Genomic DNA, 17564 nt, shown 5'->3' with positions numbered 1-17564 from the left:
GAGACAGGAATCAGGGAAAGAAAAAAAAATTTTTTTTTTTTAAATGTGTAATGAACAGAATGAGGGACACGAGCAGTCAGAGGCAGAACAGCTACAGCAACAAAACAGAAAAATGCCTGTGCACTTTAGGACCATAGATATAAGCTCCAGAAAACAAGACAGAAGTGAGTATGTTTTGAAGTAAACACTGGAAGCATATGGAGAGGCTTTGGGAGATGAAAAGAAGTTATATGGAAACATGCAGGACAGAAGCTACCAGGGCAGTGAAGGGAAGGAGGGAAATGTGGTGTATCTCAATTGCTTCTCAGTAGTTGTTGTCTTCTGCAGGAAAAGGTAATTTGTTCTGGTTTTAGTTGAATGTATCATCTTCCGAGAGCTTTTCAATTTCTGAGTACTGACTTTGATAGAAATAAAAGCAATAGAGATTAAGGTTGCATTTAACTAGCTACAAAAATCTGAGTGAAATTCTTAAATTTGTACTTGGACTCCTGTTTTTTGTTAGCTACTGCCTTCTAGACGTATTTTAATGCCTCATCAGTTTCAGTGAAAACTGTTTAAAACATTTCAGGTAGTCTTACATCTGGTAAATCTGTGTAACCCCCTTCTAAAACTCATTTGTGTTTCTGGCTCTAATGGTAGTGACTTTCAAAATCCAGCCTCCTGATACTAAGCTCTGTATAGATAATCCTTTAGAGTCAAGGCAAATGGAACTTGGAAGAAGCATCACCTGTGATTAAACTTCTTTTCCTTTCCCATTTTTTCAATAGATTTATTAACTTGGCTTGGTTGCTATCAACCTACAGCATATTTTTTTAAAAAGCTTATGGTGCTATAAAATTACTGGTGTTAGAAATACTTCAGTTCCTTATTTAGTTACTGAGTGTTGACTTTAACAGTGATTTAGATTTACTGACTCCTTAGTATTGGCTGGTTTAGAACAGTGCATAACTGAAGATGGATGGCTATCATTTAGCACTGTGTATGTGAACAAACCAATTTTTTGGGTTGTTGTTTTTTTTTTTTCAGATAACAGTGCAGACTTCTGGGCAACTGATGTGAAATGGTTTTCATTACTGGAGAGCACAAACTGGCTAGAGATAATCAGGTTTGCTATATTTCACCTTCTGGGTTTCAGATTGTTTGTTATTAAATGCATTTGTAGTGGGTTTTCTAGCTAATTCCTTGAAATACTACTATGTTCTTCACCTCCAGTAGGAAATAAATTTAAGACAGACTTATGGTCCCATTTATGTATCTTATTTCTACAACTTGAGACAGTATTTTTACAGTGCAGGCTTATGATAAGCCTTCCACATGAAAGGATGTGAGAAGCAGCAGATAATTCCAATTACAACTCTTCCAGAAAACCTGTTAAAACTATAGGTCCAGTATTTTCCCTCCTGCACTTAGTCATCTTTCCAAACTGAAGAATCCTGTTTGTTTCTTGCATGAAACTATTCCGTGTCTCTGACTAGCCTTGCCATTCTTCTTTGTACTCTCTACTTCTGTAATATCCTTTAGGACGGGATGAACTGCAGTATTCAAGATATTAGCCCACCAAAGATTTATAAAATGACAGTTGTTCTCAGTTTTGTCCCCTTCCTCTCCTGATTGTTCCTCAAGTTCTTTTTTCTTCTCTCAGCAGTCCACAGTGAGTAAGTGTTGGAATAGTGTTGGCTACCTTGAGGCTTGTTATACTGGAATGTTGAGTTTTCTTTGTTTTCAGTGTTACTTGTGCTAGTTCTATTGTATGCCAGTTCATTCTGTGATCAGCTTGTTGCCATTAATTGCATCTGCAATCTTCTGCAGTAAACTTCAGTTCTTTCTAGCCTTAATAAATACTGATCTTTTTCATTCCTTATCCATAATTTAAATGTATGTTGAATTAGAGGTTCTAGTAAAGGTCATATGTTGAGAAATGCACTGACATAATCAAGATTAAAAGTACTTTAAAGGAAATGCCAGCCCAAGTTCCTATCCTTACACTGCTTTGAAGCTGATCATTTCCATACTTGGATCCAGTTGCTTCCTGGATCAGCATGTTTTTGACTCCTGCAGTTAGCAGGAATGCCTTCTCACCTACTCTAGATGCTAGAAGAAAGAATCTGACAACTCCACACTTGCAAAACTAGTTGTCAGCTTCTATTAGTGACCTAAGCAGTTGCAAGAGTCCTAATTTGGGTGCAAACTTGTGCTGAAAATAACCAACCTTATGAAGAGTTAGGTCTAGAAACCAACACTGTTACATCTGGTTTTATGTGATCTTTGATTCCACTCAGTGTTCCTCGTGTAATGATAGTTTCTGAATAAATTTTGTCTGCATGTTTACAAAATCTGATTGCTGATACTTCCCTCTGCCTCTTAAAGCCAGACTGTGGGAGAAATGTAGTTTGTGGTAGATAGAACATAAGTGTGGTGATGTTGACTCTTGGCAGGGTAAAGATCTGGCTTTTAGTAATTGTAATACTTTGGTGTGTGTGATGGCTCCTATTGATGCAGTCAAGTATTGTATTACAGATGTACAAAGACAACAGTTGGACATGCATGACCAATGGCCAAATAAAGATACCTCTTCAAAGTTTGCTTTTGAGGATAGAGAGTTCTTAATTCACATGCTGAGCATGGTTTTTGTTTTAAAGGACTAGTCAAGTTTCAGTAGTATGACATTCTAGCCCCTTTTAGGGGAAAGTAATATAAGAAGCTGAATTGTAAAAATGGTACAAAAATGTTTGCTTATCTTCTGTACCACAACAGGCGAGTCTTGAAAAAAGCAATTGAAGTTGCTGAGTGTCTGGAAAGACAGCATACAAATGTTCTCCTTATAGGTAAGAATTTAAAGAGATTATGTATTTTTAATTATTTTTTTTAATTTTTTTAGATGTAGCCTAAACTGCAAGTTTATTGTGGTAGAGGCTGGTAAAATTCAGAGTACTGCAAGTACCAGACATCAGTATCTCTTAACTACTTGAAATGCTTCCTGTAGTTAAAAAAACATGGTACGCATAGTTCCAGGCTAAGATAATATGTTGTGAATGTGAAAGCTGCTTACAAATTAGAGAATCATAGAATCATAATGGTTGGAAGGGACCTTAAAGATCATCAAATTCCAACCTCTCAGCTATGAGCAGGGACACCTCACACTAGACCAGGCTGCACAAGCCTCATCCAGCCTGGCCTTGAACACCTCCAGGGATGGAGTTTTCAGTCTCCCTGGGCAACCTATTCCAGTGCCTTACTACCCTTATGGTGAAGAATTTCTTCCTCATGTCTAACCTAAATCTCCCCTCTTTCAGTTTAAAACCATTACCCTTTGTCCTGTCACTGCCCTTTCTGATGAAAAGCCCCTCCCCAGCTTTCCTGTAGCCCCTTCAAGTACTGGAAGGTGCTGTGTCTCCCCAAACCCTTCTCTTCTCCAACTCTCTCAGCCTGTATCCATAGCACAGCTGCTCCAGGCCTTTGATCGTCTTCATGGCCCTTCTCAAGATCCTTTCCAAGAACTCCATGCCTTTCCTGTGCTGAGGACAGCAGAACTATATACAGTACTCCAGGTAGGGTCTCACCAGAGCAGAGAAGAGGGTCAGAATCACCTCCCTGGCCCTGCTGGCCACACTTCTTCTGATACAGCCCAGGATGTGTTGCTCTCTGGGCTCCAGCACACACTGGTGGCTCATGTCGAGCTTCTCATCTACTACCAGCCCCAAGTCCTTCTCCTCAGGACTGCTCTCTAGCCATTCACCACCCAGCCTGTATTTGTGCCTGGGGTTGCACTGACCCAGGTGCAGGACCCTGCACTTGGCCTTGTTGAACTTCATGAGGTTGGCACTGGCCCACCTCTCCAGCCTGCCAAGGTCCCTCTGGATGGTGTCCCTTCCCTCTAGGGTATCAACCGCACCACACAGCTTGGTATTGTCAGCAAACCTGCTGAGTATACACTCAATCCCACAGTCCACGTCTCCAACAAAGATGTTCAACAGCAGTGGTCCTAGTACTGACCCCTGAGGGACACTGCTCGTCACCTGCCTCAGTTTGGACATTGAGCCGTTGACCACAACTCTCTGGGTGTGGCCATCCAGTCAGGTCCACCGAGTGGCACACCTATCTATTCCATGTCTTGTCAGTTTGCAGACCAGGATGTCCTTTGGGACAGTGTCAAATGCCTTGCACAAATCCAGGTAGATGAAGTCAGTTGCTCTGCCATTACCTACCATCTCTGTAGCCTTGTCATGAAAGGCCACCAAATTGGACAGGCATTATTTGCTCTTAGTGAAACTATGTTGGCTGCCACCAGTCACCTCCTTATTTTCTGTGTGCCTTAGCAGACTATTAAATTGGCAGGAGAGTCATCCTGCCTCTTGTTCATGCATTCCTTTTTCTGAACTTATTTTATTAAAGGTGTCCTAGAGCTTTTGCTGTACTTTAAGGGGTTGGGAGAACACATACATAAAGAACACAGAGTATGAAAACTTTGTAGAAGGATGCTATTATGTTCTACACGTTGAATGCCATGTTGTCTTAAGAACACATGAAAGAACGTGCTTACTGCACACATCTTGAGCAGTTTTTCTAGATTAAGTAAAGTAATCACACGGAAAACCAAACTCAGTGTTAACCATTAAGCTATTTTTGGATTAGCAATGCAGTTGTTTTTTTTTCCATACATTGCCATTTGAGAAAACTAGCATGGGGAAGAGATGCTTCTAGAAGGCATCTGAAGGGTCAAGAATGCATGTTACATGAGGAGGCAACTTCACATCCTAATAAAAGATGCAAGCAAGATAGGAAGGGTAAGGGCAGATAGCTGCCATGGTAGCATAGGGCAGGAGGGGCAGTATGTGCATTGTGGGAGATGGAAGAGCATAGGCATCAAAGTTACAGTAGTAAAAGCTTGTTTGCAGGTTTTATTGTCAAAGTAGTATCCTAATAGAAGTGTATCAGGAACCTTGTTTTTACAAAGGGAAGTACTGGAAACATAAGTTTTGTGCTGTAACACTTGTAAGAAGTTGTGTGCTTCTTGGATCTTGAAATACAGTTTTGTTTGTGTAAAAATAGCAATACTTTTTTTTCTTGTCCGAAGTTTTAGGAATGGCTTAGTAAACAATGTGGTTTCTGTTTTTTTCTGTAGAAGAGAGTGCTACTGATCTGTGCTGTGTAATCTCTAGTCTGGTTCAAGTGATGATGGATTCATACAGCAGAACAAAGTCAGGGTTTCAGAGCCTCATTCAGAAGGAGTGGGTAATTGGAGGGCATAGCTTTTTGGATCGTTGTAACCATTTACATAAAAGTGACAAAGAAGAGGTATGATTTCTTTATTACTTTATTTACTATTTAAAAATTTACTCAGCCTAAGAAGGGATTTAGTTGTCGGTTCAAAAGTTCCAGTTACTCTGAGTATCTTTAATTTTACTTGTAGCTTTATGGGTTGATGTTCTGTACAGTGCCCTTTAGAGTTCAGCAGTGTCTTCATAACTAAAGAGAACAAATGTAAACCTTCCCATTCAGTCTTAGAGTCTTTTGAAAGACATGTATCTCACTGCCTTTTAAACTGCATTAAATGGTAGTAGTGTCAAAAAAACCCCACAACTTAATTGCCTATTCTTGTCACATCTAGTTTTAATGTTATACAGTCTTGCTAAATGTTGGAGTCCCACCTCTCCATTTTTGTTTATATTTTGGGAATAGATCAGACTGCTATACAGAGTGGAAATCAAAAGTGTAAACTGACTTGTTCTGATCAAGAATTGCTATGAACTAGTTCTGCTTTGCTAACTTGAAGAAAAAGCTGCATAGTAGCAGCTTTCATAACAAGTTAATGTGTGCAAATTCATGTTAGAAAGTGTTCCTCTGTCAACAGCTGGCCAAGAGTAGCTCACATGATAGTTGTTTAGAGTTCAGCCAGAGTTGTATGCAGCAGTTCTGTAGTTAACCAGATTGCTTTCCTTAAGATTTGTATTTGAAGACACTGAATACTGTAAAATAAATAGTCTGTGGAGTAGAATATACTTTTTCTGAAACTAATGCAATATTTTCTTTACTTAGGCTCCTGTTTTTCTGCTCCTGCTAAATTGTGTTTGGCAATTGGTACAACAGTATCCTCCAGCATTTGAGTTCACAGAAACTTACTTAACTGTCTTGTCAGACAGCCTCTATGTGCCTATTTTTAGCACTTTCTTCTTCAACTCGCAACATCAAAAAGACACTAGTACGGTAAGGGTTAGTTATTTGCTGGGTGCAATGTGTTGGAGAAGAGGTTTGACCAACAAGCAAAGGTACACTGAAAAAAATTCCTAAGTAGCACTTTTTTCCATACTTGTTTGAAGAGTGGTGCCTTGAAAGGTGAAAGAGTGCAGCTTTGCTTTTAAAGGAGTCAAGTTCAGGACTTAGGTGCTTATGATGACAGAAGGAAAATAACTTAGGAATATATTACTTCTAATAGGTGGCTCTGGATTCATGTTTCTTATTCTTTCATGACAGTGGAGCTCCTTAACCCAAGAGGAATATTCTGCTGTCCTGTAGAATTAAATTATCTACAAAGCTCACGTATGGTATTTTCTGTTCCAAAATCAGCATTTCCTGGATGTTGATTTACATTACATTCACGCTTTTCTCTAGTCTTAAGAAGCTGGAAAGCAGTAGGAGTATCCTCTGCAAGGCTGCACAGAGGCTAAAAAAAGTAAAGATCACTGTCTTGCATATAAATAAAATGTTGGTCACAATATTTAAACTGGTAGCACTTCATAACTGAAGTTGAGTTGTGAAGTTTGTAGAAGTTTATTTCACAATCATATCATACCTCTGACATTTAAATAATTTTAAGTGTCTGTCTCCTGCCCAATTTTCAAAGCTTTTTTCCCCCTCAGGTTAGTTAATGTTACTTTCAACCGGGAAAGAAATTATTTGTTCTGTCTCATTGCACTGTTGAAATACTATCTGTAGTTACAGAGAATGATATATAGATAGCCTTTGTGTCTGTACTCACTGGCATCTAATAAAGTTCAGCTATTGATTACACAGAAATCAGAGTGTTGCTGCAACTCTGTGGCCTCTTCTGGAAAAAGCCAGTTTCTCATTTTCACCTTGACTTGGTCAGAGTTCCCTTCTGGCAGTATTCATTGTGACCTGTTTGTTTTGGCAGACTGGTGAAAGCCTCAAGACACAAAGCGGTCCTTTCAGATTTCTTACTGTGTGGGACTGGTCTGTGCAGTTTGACCTCAAGGCCCAGGCTTTCCTGAACAACCCTCTTTATGCAGAGAAGCCAAAACCAGATAAAAGTCAACGGAAAACTGCACGATTCAAAGTAAGATATGTGCTGCTTAAATAGTTGTTTTTTTAATGGTAAAAATATTTTGCACAGCTCATACTTCAAATGTGCTTACAGTGGAAGCAGTGGTGCAGAGTTTTTAATTGACAGAGTATGTGCACACATCTGACTCACGTGGATCTTGTGAAAGCAGTTTGCACCCACCTCGCTTACAAGTCCACTTATAAGTCACTGCTTTGCAGTTACCCTGCATAGCTTTGAATGTTGGTTTTTTTTCTTCATACTTTTGTGCAAGTGTAATGATAACTCGTAGGATTTAACATCCAGGTGAGTTGCACCAACATGTTTGAAGGGACTTTATTTTGTTGTTCCACAGAGTACCTAGCTGAGATGTATAGGAGGTTTGTCATTGGCTCCCTGAGTGTAACTGGAGTATGTGCATGGACTTGGAGGGGGAGGAACAGTGACCAACAGCAAAAACTGTGTAGGGTGTGGAGGATTATGGGTCAGTGACCGCATTAGTGGAAAGTAGCACAAATTCAGTAACAAAGGTTTGTCTGGAGTAACCTCTTTTGCCTGAAATATTCCTGTTGATTAAATTCCATTCTGTACAAAGCATTCTCAGGTCAGACACTGTGAGTGTGACCTACAGCATTAATCAGGAGCTCTTACGCAGTGGGATGCAATGAGGACCCACTGGATTAAAACTTATAAATCAAGTGCTCTTTGATTTGTGTGGCTAGCTTAAACTAAACATGGAAGTCCGTAATACTTCATTATATGCAAAGAATTCTCTTTTCTCAAAGAAAAAGGCTTTATTCAGTGTTACGTTCCTGGCACTAACTGCAGCAGTGAAGTATCTGGGAATACCAAGTATGCTGTGTGAAATATTTGGTGTATTATCCACTGAAGAGTTAACACTTTCAGACTATATAGCAGAGCACTGACTGTGTTCTCAGTGACTTTGTTGCTTGTAAGTATTTTCTGAATGCAAGTGATGTTTTTCTTTCTCTTAAGCTGTCTCCCAAGTGCCATCAATATTTATCTCAGTATAGTTTTCTTTTCTTTCCTCTTCAAGCATCAGCGGCAGCTTTCATTGCCATTGACGCCAACAAAACCTTCCACGAAGAGAGGATTTTTCAGGGAGGAAACAGATCATTTAATTAAAAACATTCTAGGCAAAAGAATTGGCAAGTTCATAAATTCTTCAGATGAACCTCCTAATAGCTTCAGGGAATTTTATGATAGCTGGCATAGCAAACCTGTTGACTATCACGGTCTTCTGTTACCTCGCATCGATGGCCCTGAAATCAAAGTCTGGGCACAACGGTATCTACGATGGATTCCTGAAGCCCAGCTTCATGGTGGTGGAACAATAGCTACAGCTGCCAAGATTTTGGACTTGATGGAGGAAGTGCAAAGCTTGCAGGTGAAAATGGATGAAGAACATAGCCAAGCTATTTCTGGGGATATACATTCTGTTCCACTGCTGAGAAATTCTGCCCGTTTGTCATCCTTGTTTCCATTTGCTTTACTTCAGAGACAGTCTGTCAAACCAGCTTTACCCACTAGCACCTGGAAAGACTTGGAAGATGAAGAGGACTTGGTCAAGAGGGATGATGAATTTGTTGATCTAAGTGGTGATATGTCTTAAGGTGTATATAAAGTATAAATTGTAAGTGGATAAGCTCTGAGTTCTAGATGTTGTCCTGTATCCTCATATAAGGAGGTCACTCAAACATCAGCAGCCTGTTTAATGGGTTTGTGGGGTTAAAAAAGAAAACTTGGTTGGAAAGAACTAGTTGCCATGATTAACTGTTTGTATTTTTAACTTCTGTTTCACTCTAGTATTTATTGCACAAATACAGTTTAGCATTAGTGTAATAAAAACAGAAGTCATATGGCTACTTTGTTTAAAACAAGAAGAAACAACAAAATGCCCATATTTTCTGATGTATGGGTAAAATACTAAATACATACAGCAACAATCACTATCTTAACATAACCTGTAAGATCACTAGGATTGGAGGAATTGTGACTAGGAAGTTAATAAATCTGCATTTCTGCCCCTGCTCCCCATGTAAAACAAACAGGAAAAGGTGCATTCACAAATAAGCTTTTTACAGCTGAGGAATAGACTTGGTCACCAGGGGTTTTCTGTCTGCTGTGGCATCAACTGAAGTAATGTTTGTAAACCTCATCTTTTCTGACAGTGTTCATCTTTGGCTTGCAGCACTTCACCTTGTGTGCTATTACAATAGCAGCTTGGCTGCTCTAGGCCTGTGCATGCACTTAGCTTAAAAATCAGATGCAAGAGCTTAACTACACATTTCAAGTCTTAACTGCCTGGTTGCTGTGCTATATGCCCTCGCTGCCTTGGAATATTAAGTCCCAAATGTTTGCTGTTATTTGTAAGAAATGGCCTGACCCTGAGATTCTAATTTGCCATGAGTATTTTTTTTCTCCTTTTAATAGACTGAGACTTTGACTTTCCCCATTTATGCCAGTTGCCTTTGAGGCTTTCTGTAGCTTGCACTGAGACCTTCCATGTGGAAGAGAAGACTCTTTATCTAATCCTGCAGTGAAGGCTAGACTTGCAGTCTGTTGCCACTTGTCATGAGTTGGTGGTACAGCTTATGAATGTGGCGTTCATACCATATGAACACTCGCATCCTGTTGCTGGATGTTATAACAGTACCTCAGTGAAAAAAGCCATAAAGAAATGCCTGTTGACTTTAATCTACTGTGTGTATGTTTATATATATATAGTATTTTTACTGCAAATAATAATCTTTTGTAAAGCTGAATGTTACTTGACTGTCAAATCTATTTTGAACCTGTAAATTTGAAAATGGACTGAAATCGTACAATCAGTTAACACTGAGAGGATAGACATTGAATATTTTCTCTATTCTCATAACAATTTAGAAATACATGCTGGAAAACTTAGCTGGTAGAAAAACTGTTGTTGCTTACATTAGATCAGCTCAGTGTAATTGGGGATATTGAACTAGGTTACTGCTTAATCACTTCACACTGAGTTGTATCAATATGTGTAGCAAAATTTTATCAGCAGCCCTCTAAAAATAAATTTTAAAGTTAAATTAAATGTATTAATGGGGAAAGTGGGAGAGCTTAATGCCAGTATGCCAAGCTGAAGCTTCCAACTCTTGATTGCCTTAAGTCTTAGTAGTCTGAGGACAATACTTGAGTTTGTAGCATTTTATTTAAAAATACACTAGTACTTATGCTTTCTTCTGTGATACATATGGTGTTACAGCTAGCACTTGCTAGATTGGGCAGTCCAGCACATGTCCGTCAGATACTGTTGTTGTAGTTTCAGTGACTTGTGTATGCAATAATACTTTGCATGTTGAATGAGCAATGCATTTTTATGGCAAAGAAATACTTGTCATTCTAAGGTCATTTGGGATAAAGGATTTTTGTTGAACACTGCTATTGGAAAAAAAATAAATTGATTTTTCTATAGTTTTGATCAAACTGTTGTAATGTTTCAGTCATGGAAATTACATATTTATATTAAAGAACAGATGTTGGACATCTTATTTGTACATAAGTTATCAGAAGTTTATATAAAAGAGAAACATATGTAGAATTGAACATGGAAACACTTCTAATGTAGAGAAAATACCATTGTTATCAGTTTTCTGCACTGTCAGATTGAAAATGTACTTAATATTTTTATTCCAGGCTTCTGTTTATACCTCCCAAGTTTTTACACTGAATGCAAGCTAGAAGCTTTACAGTTTGGTTTTTTTTAATACTGTCATTTCTCTCTAGCAGGCTGTTTGGAGAATGTCAATAAAATATACTTTATTTGTCCAGAAATTAGTGTGTGTGTTTAAAGTAGTATTTTGCAAATGATGCTGTAAATCATGGCAGACTTCACCATCTGCAGAGACAAGGCTGTTCTAGTTACATGCTGGGTTTTACAGGCTGTTAAAAGGAGGAAAATGCATAGTTTTGGCCTTGTTACACCTGTTTCCTGTCAGCTCAGGAAGGAGGAAAAGATTAGTGCAGTGTTGCAGGATGGCTGTTGGAATTTACTAAGGTGGCTTAGAAAGTGTCTGCTGAATGTCAGTGTTTGGGGTTTTATTGAACACTTGATTTCGGTCTTGGCAATGTTACCCCTATTTCAAGGGGGAACATCGTTCTTACACTGTGTTAAACTAAGCAACTTGCAGTCACTACAGCAGGGTATTTCTCCAGCCAAGTGTGTTTGGAGCATGGACTGCAAGATGGTGACAATGAGCTTAAACTTCAGCTTTTTTCCAGAGATTGCAGATTACTAGCTTCTGTACAAGAACAGCACTAGTGCAAATCACACATTCCAAAATCATGCCACTTCAGGTATTTCCTGAAGGGAGTGTTACAAGGCTGTGACAGACTTGTTCCCAAAGTCTCATAGCATCTGCACACACTGTTACTCTGTGAAGGGCCAGGTCACGCTGTAATGCAGGGTGTGCCTCCGCCTGACCCACATCTAGACATCAGTGTGTGGACTTGGATGGCACAGCTGTGATTCAAGGCTGTTTACTAGTGAAGATGTTCAGCTATTGATGTACACCATATTGGAATGCAATGTACTTCATAAAGGAACTAACAACCAATTTGGCCTCCTGATCTCTCGCTGCAGTTATAACTTTGTCAATCCTTGTTCAAAGCATAGAAGCATAACTTCAGGTGGCAGCAGAATACTTGGTGCTCTAAATGTCTCATGATTGATTAGTTTTGTACACTAGATGTTACCTTCATTCTAATCTTTAGCTGGAAACTTCTTATGTAGTATTTACTGCCTGGTGCTCTCTTTAGAAAAGAGCTAGGTGTTGTTTAAAACGTGTATTTATAAGCCATGTGGTGTGGACAGAGAGCAGATGGATTAGTGAACTCATGAGTCTAAAAAGAGCGTGCTATAGACAGAACTATATATGCCCTTCCAGGATTAATATAGTGGTTGGCTGGTTGGGGGGCAAAACCCTTCTTATGGTCTCAGGTCCTTTATCATAGTTTACAGGAAAGTTACGTCATGAGAAATGCTTCTTGTCAGTGTTTGCAGAAGGACAGAACTCTTAACCTGGTGGGATGGTAGAGTTATCTTGGAAAGGAGTCAATACAGAAGGTGAGGATAGCTGATGTTTTATGGGGGAATCTTGTCACTTCTGAAATCTATTTCTATCAAATATCATCAGACTTACCCACTGGTTTCCAAAGCTTTGGTTCAGGTGGGTGGAGAGGAAACTGATGAGCAAATCAGGGTGAGAGAATGAAACTAAAACCCCTGCATCTGCAGCTCAGGCATGACTACAATCTCTGGTTTTCAAGCTAAAAGCAATGCATCTCCTAGATAGAAAAATCTGCTCATTTACAGTCAGATCAGGAATCCCATTCTTCTGTTAATGCAATTTTTAAATTTTTTTTTTCCTTGGGTAATGTCTGGTTTTGTGTTCTGAAATTAACTTTTCATTATATGGTACGAATGAAAATTCAGCCTAGGGAACCACTGAGTTTCCTGGAAATCATCTGACATTTGTATGGCTTCTGAAAGGTCACTCATAATCCTCACTGTTCTTTTTATTCCCATCTGAAGAAAATTTCCAAACAAGAACAGCTAACAGAGCTAGAATTAATGTACAGTTTTGCTAATTAAGAGTGTAAATCTTCAAGTATTTTAGAAATACTGGTAAGCTTTAAAAGGTCAGAGTTTTGTGGGCTTGCTAGCTAGCTAGCTGACTTTGCAGTCACTTCACTCAATTTTGTGTTTCTACCAGTGTTGATTTAAAGTATATGTACACATGAATGTGATGACAGAGATTTTATGCAGAGGGTGTAAGTGCTCTTTGCTTCATGTTTTAGGGATGACACAAGAAGGTGCTTCAACTTCCACTCTGACCTCAGTTCACAAAACAGGATGCTCCTTACCAAGCTCCTTCAGTTCCCTACACAGATGAACCCAGTGGGATTCCTACAAGCCACTTCCTGCATTTTCCAGTTTCCCATCCAAACTTCCCATTGTGGGTTCACTCTTAGAAAATCCTTCTTGACATGCTTTTCTGACAGCTATTTGTTTAAGTTTGAAAAAGATCGGTTTTATACCTGCCATAGGTTGTTCTTATACCTGCCTTAGTTTTTTTGTTACATTTTCTTTTCAAAGTACAAAGCCCCTCACTTCCCTGCCAGTGTAGGGCATGGCAGCACTGGAAGTTGTCCTGTGATAATAATTTTTCAGAATAAGTAAAATCTTCTTGTGCAGCACTTTATACAAACAAGAACTGCATCAAAGAAAAAGCAGGGCAATAATCCCAAACTGTTTTTTCGCATGCAGCACTTCCCCTCTAGCTTTCAGTACTTTGCTGTGCTGATGCTGCAGTGGGAAGTCACGAGTGAAGAATGATGGTCTGTTCTACCAGCAGGATTCGGGTTTGAGCTACACCTGATGTGCAGGAACCGCAGAGGGCCACCAAAGGGTGCTCTGCTGTGTGCTGCGGTGCGCTTCCACCACTGTTGCTATTAGTCTCATGTAGCTGCCAGCTGATTTTATGGAAATACATATTTTGCTTTGGTGGATTTGGTTTCTATCAGATGCCCTTGTTGATCAAAATCACCCCATGGGGGTGCACAAGGAAACAACAGGAGCAGACTGATTGACGATGTCCTTTTAAACAGGCAGCCACCAGTTACAGCAGATGAGGTGAAGTAAATCTGGTTCTAGAGCTGCCATGTTGTAGAAAAAGATAAATCCTAGGAAACACAACTAGTGTGTGGCTAGCTGAAGTGTTCTAAATAACATGCACAACTAACCAGCTGTGTAACACTTCTGAGGGGGAAAAAAAAACCCCACAAAAAAACCAACCAAACAACAAAACAAACCACCACCAGCACCACAACAAAAAACACAACCAAACCAAACCAAAACCAACCCCAAAATAGCTTTGGTTTGAGGTTGCCTGTAGAAGCCTTACAGAGTCATGTAATGAACAGCTGGATCTGACCTGTTTGCTACAGCAAGAAGGTAAACAAGTCCAGTTAATCCAATCTATGGCCATCAAACACACTTCAATGCTTTTCAGGCCTATTGTTCCCCAGGCTGTGCTTTGGTTTGGACTGCCCAGAGTTTTTAAATACCATCATGCTGCCTGGGCTGTGATAAAGCAGGGATTGAGCAAAAATCATGTTCTGACTTGCAATCTGAAAACAGTCATCACTGGGAAAGTGATTTTGGATTCCTGATGCATTCCTGTGTTTCCCTTCTAAGCTTCAGCCCCACATAGCCAAGATGACTGGTTACTCCCTCCTCCCACCTTTTCAGAATATTTTACTTAGTTACTTCTCATTTTTATTTAGATTCAATGTGGGTGATGTGCTTTTCCACACACAGCCCATTATCTGTCTCAGGTGTAAGATGGAGCTCTCTCTATATTGAGAGACTATAACATTCCAGGGTTATTTAACCACTCAGTGTCATTCCAGTGTCATTTTTACGATTCAAATTGCAGGTAAGTAGCTACCTAGCAGAAATTATGATAAAAAGGGCTAGTTATTGAAATAAAATATGTTAATAGTAAAACCATTACTTAATGTCTTGGTATTAAGTAGAGGTTGCATGTATATGCAAAGCCTCTGAATTTCTGCAGGTAATAATGGATGCTGGAAACAGCTGAAACATTTCTTCATTATATTTGGATCTTATTAAAGTAGTAATAGCTCCACTGGTGCTGGCTGCAGTCTAGGCTGGTAGATACCCTCCCCTTTGTTGAAAGTTTTCCCTCTCAGTTGTTAATACACAACTTGCTGCTGGCCATCTAGCTCCACCCTCACAAGGCAAATGTCTGACCCACTGAAAAGTGCATTCAAAGGGAAAAGTTGACTTTTGCACCTTTGCATTAGTCAGAGGAACACTCAATTCAGCTGATACTCGTGCCAAGAAATTTATTTTTAAAATTATATTGTTAGTTAAATAATATCTTGAGTGTATTTAACTGGTGTTGATAAGGTTGATTTAATCACAGGATTGAAAAGGAATTATTTAGTGCACCTGAACTCTTCTGAGTGAGGAAGCGAGGATTAGCTCTTCTCATCAACAGGTGGGAGAAGAGAAACTATGTACTGGCTGTTCCCCTGCAGCCCATAGAGATCCACAGCGGAGCAGGTATCCACCCGGCAGCACATGAGGTCCGTGGTAGAATAGGCAGTCGTGTCTGAAGGAGGCTGTGGTCACAACCACCTGAGAAGCTCATGCTCATGTCATATCATGACACATGAGCCCTCCACCATATTTTGTCCCCCTGCCCTGCTGAGGAGGAGGAGTAATAGAGCAGATTGGTGGGCACCTGGCAGCCAGCCAACGTCAACCCACCACGACCGCTTTAATAGTTGCACCCTTTAACATGGTCTGTTTGGCTGTGAGTTTTTTGAAAGCTTTTATGGTGGGATTTTCAGTTCTTACAGGTATTGCTGAGTTTTAAAGGTGTAGAATGTTTATTTCATGCATCTATATTGTTGAAGTAATTTAATTACTGGTTCCCCAGCAGGTACCACCCAGATAGCTACACTCATAAGAGTATCTTTCTCAGTTAAAATCTCTTACTGATTCATATTTCCAAGTCTCCTGAATGTCTCCCTGGGCCTGCTGTGAGAAGGCACATGTTGCACTAACAAGCAAGTAATCTCGCCATGCCTATCACCAAATCCTCACTGCTGACTTAATGAAGTCTAAGCAGCCTGTCCCACGTTGGGGCCGGCAATAGCTGTGCAACTGCTCATCAGTAACTCTGGTGTGTCAATCAGATCAGACTTTGAGATGTACTCAATGGCAGGAAGCAGCCTGACATGTATTGCCCTGTGGAGGACTGGTAGGAGAAGCATCACAAAAGGGCTCTTGGGTCAAGTGCTTGCTGAAAGGGCTGTGTTTAAAGAAACTGTCTCCAGCTGTTTGATTTATACTGTGCTGAAAGAAGCAGGGCTGCATATTTTTGTAAATAAACCAAACTGCATCAAAGATGCTTTATTCCTAACTGGAGAAACCTATCAGACTCTGAGCTGGCCAACAGCCCAGATCAAGAAAGATCTCTTCCTGCGGAAGGGAAACTGGCAGATGGAGCAGAACTAGGAATCTTGATTGTTTTTTTATTTTTGTCAGCTGTGCTGAAGAGACATGGTAAAAATTCTACTTTGAAGTAGTTTTATCTATCTATGTCTTTTCAAATGTCAGAATTATTTCCATTCTACAGTATTTTTCCAATATGGTTTTGCCAAAAGTGGTAAAAATGGCATCTTCTTCCTTAAACAGTTTTGGTCCTCCTGTATATTCCATGCTGTATTTCCTGATGTTCATGGCAAAATCATGTCCTTGCTACTACCAGCTTGGAGTACACCTTCATAAAAACTATTTGCTGACAGTTTCAGTTCAGTTGCAGTAGTATAGCTGTGGCCTTGTGAAGCATCAGAAATAGCCTCTATGGCAGAACAGGATGTTAGAAACACTTAGTACCTGTATTAACCTTATATTAACAATGACTAGCAAATACATATTCAAACACAACATTCATATCTGAGGCCAGTTCACAATCCTGGAGTTCTGCAGATGTAAGTAATAATGCTCTGGTTTTGGCTGCATGATCTTTATGTTATGACTGATGTTGCAGCGCCAAGTTGGTTCTCCAGTTCCAGACAAACTTTGCAGCTAAGAAAGCAGAGCCCATTTGATTTAAAGAAGAGGGAAAGTCCTACATCTGTTTTTTACAGACCTGTGTTTCAGAGTGAGACCGTGCTTCCAGGATAAGGAGTGCTATCTTTGCTTTGGCGCAGTGCCTTGTCCTGCTCTCCTACTGTAGCAGTGCAAGATCACCTCTGCACTTCAGCTACAGGTGCCTTTTGATGCTTAAGGCCAGTGAAGTTCTGCAGAAGCACAAGAATTACATTTGCAGCTCCATAATTTCAGTTATGAACAATGAGACTAGTTTTAGTTTGGGGGGATTTTAAAAGGATTTTAAAAATATAATTTCTGACAGGCTTTTTTTTTTTTTTACTATATTTTACTGTGTAGTAAATAGCTGTTAAGTAAAACAATTGTTTTATCCTTTGGCAAAGAGAATTAAGCTGGTGCTTCAGTAAACATTCCTTGCTGCAGCCAGGGACTTCACTTGCAGATGCATCCATGTTGTTTGGAGGTTCCTGGACCACAATGTGGCCACCTTCTTAGGCTGCTGGATGTATTTCTATTACCAGTCATCAGCTGGGTTTCTTCACTACTTTTTTTTTCTAACTTTCATCTTAGTTTGCAACTGGC

At 39.7% G+C, this 17564-nt stretch overlaps 1 protein-coding gene across 2 annotated transcripts in view; it reads left to right on the top strand.

Annotated features, from left to right (window-relative positions):
* MTMR12 (myotubularin related protein 12) overlaps window positions 1-11107 on the top strand; it is a 36011-nt gene extending 24904 nt beyond the window's left edge. For both annotated transcript variants that reach the window (XM_051643039.1, XM_051643038.1), the window contains 6 exons: window positions 1027-1105; window positions 2755-2825; window positions 5123-5295; window positions 6037-6204; window positions 7133-7294; window positions 8337-11107. In XM_051643039.1, coding sequence (XP_051498999.1) covers window positions 1027-1105; window positions 2755-2825; window positions 5123-5295; window positions 6037-6204; window positions 7133-7294; window positions 8337-8912 — 1229 coding nt within the window. In that variant the 3' untranslated portion in view covers window positions 8913-11107. The remainder of the gene's footprint in view (window positions 1-1026; window positions 1106-2754; window positions 2826-5122; window positions 5296-6036; window positions 6205-7132; window positions 7295-8336) is intronic.
* Window positions 11108-17564: the final 6457 nt, after the last annotated feature.

Source organism: Apus apus, chromosome Z (assembly GCF_020740795.1).
Source record: "Apus apus isolate bApuApu2 chromosome Z, bApuApu2.pri.cur, whole genome shotgun sequence".
NCBI lineage: Eukaryota > Metazoa > Chordata > Aves > Apodiformes > Apodidae > Apus > Apus apus.
This window is presented reverse-complemented; position numbering and strand designations above follow the sequence as displayed.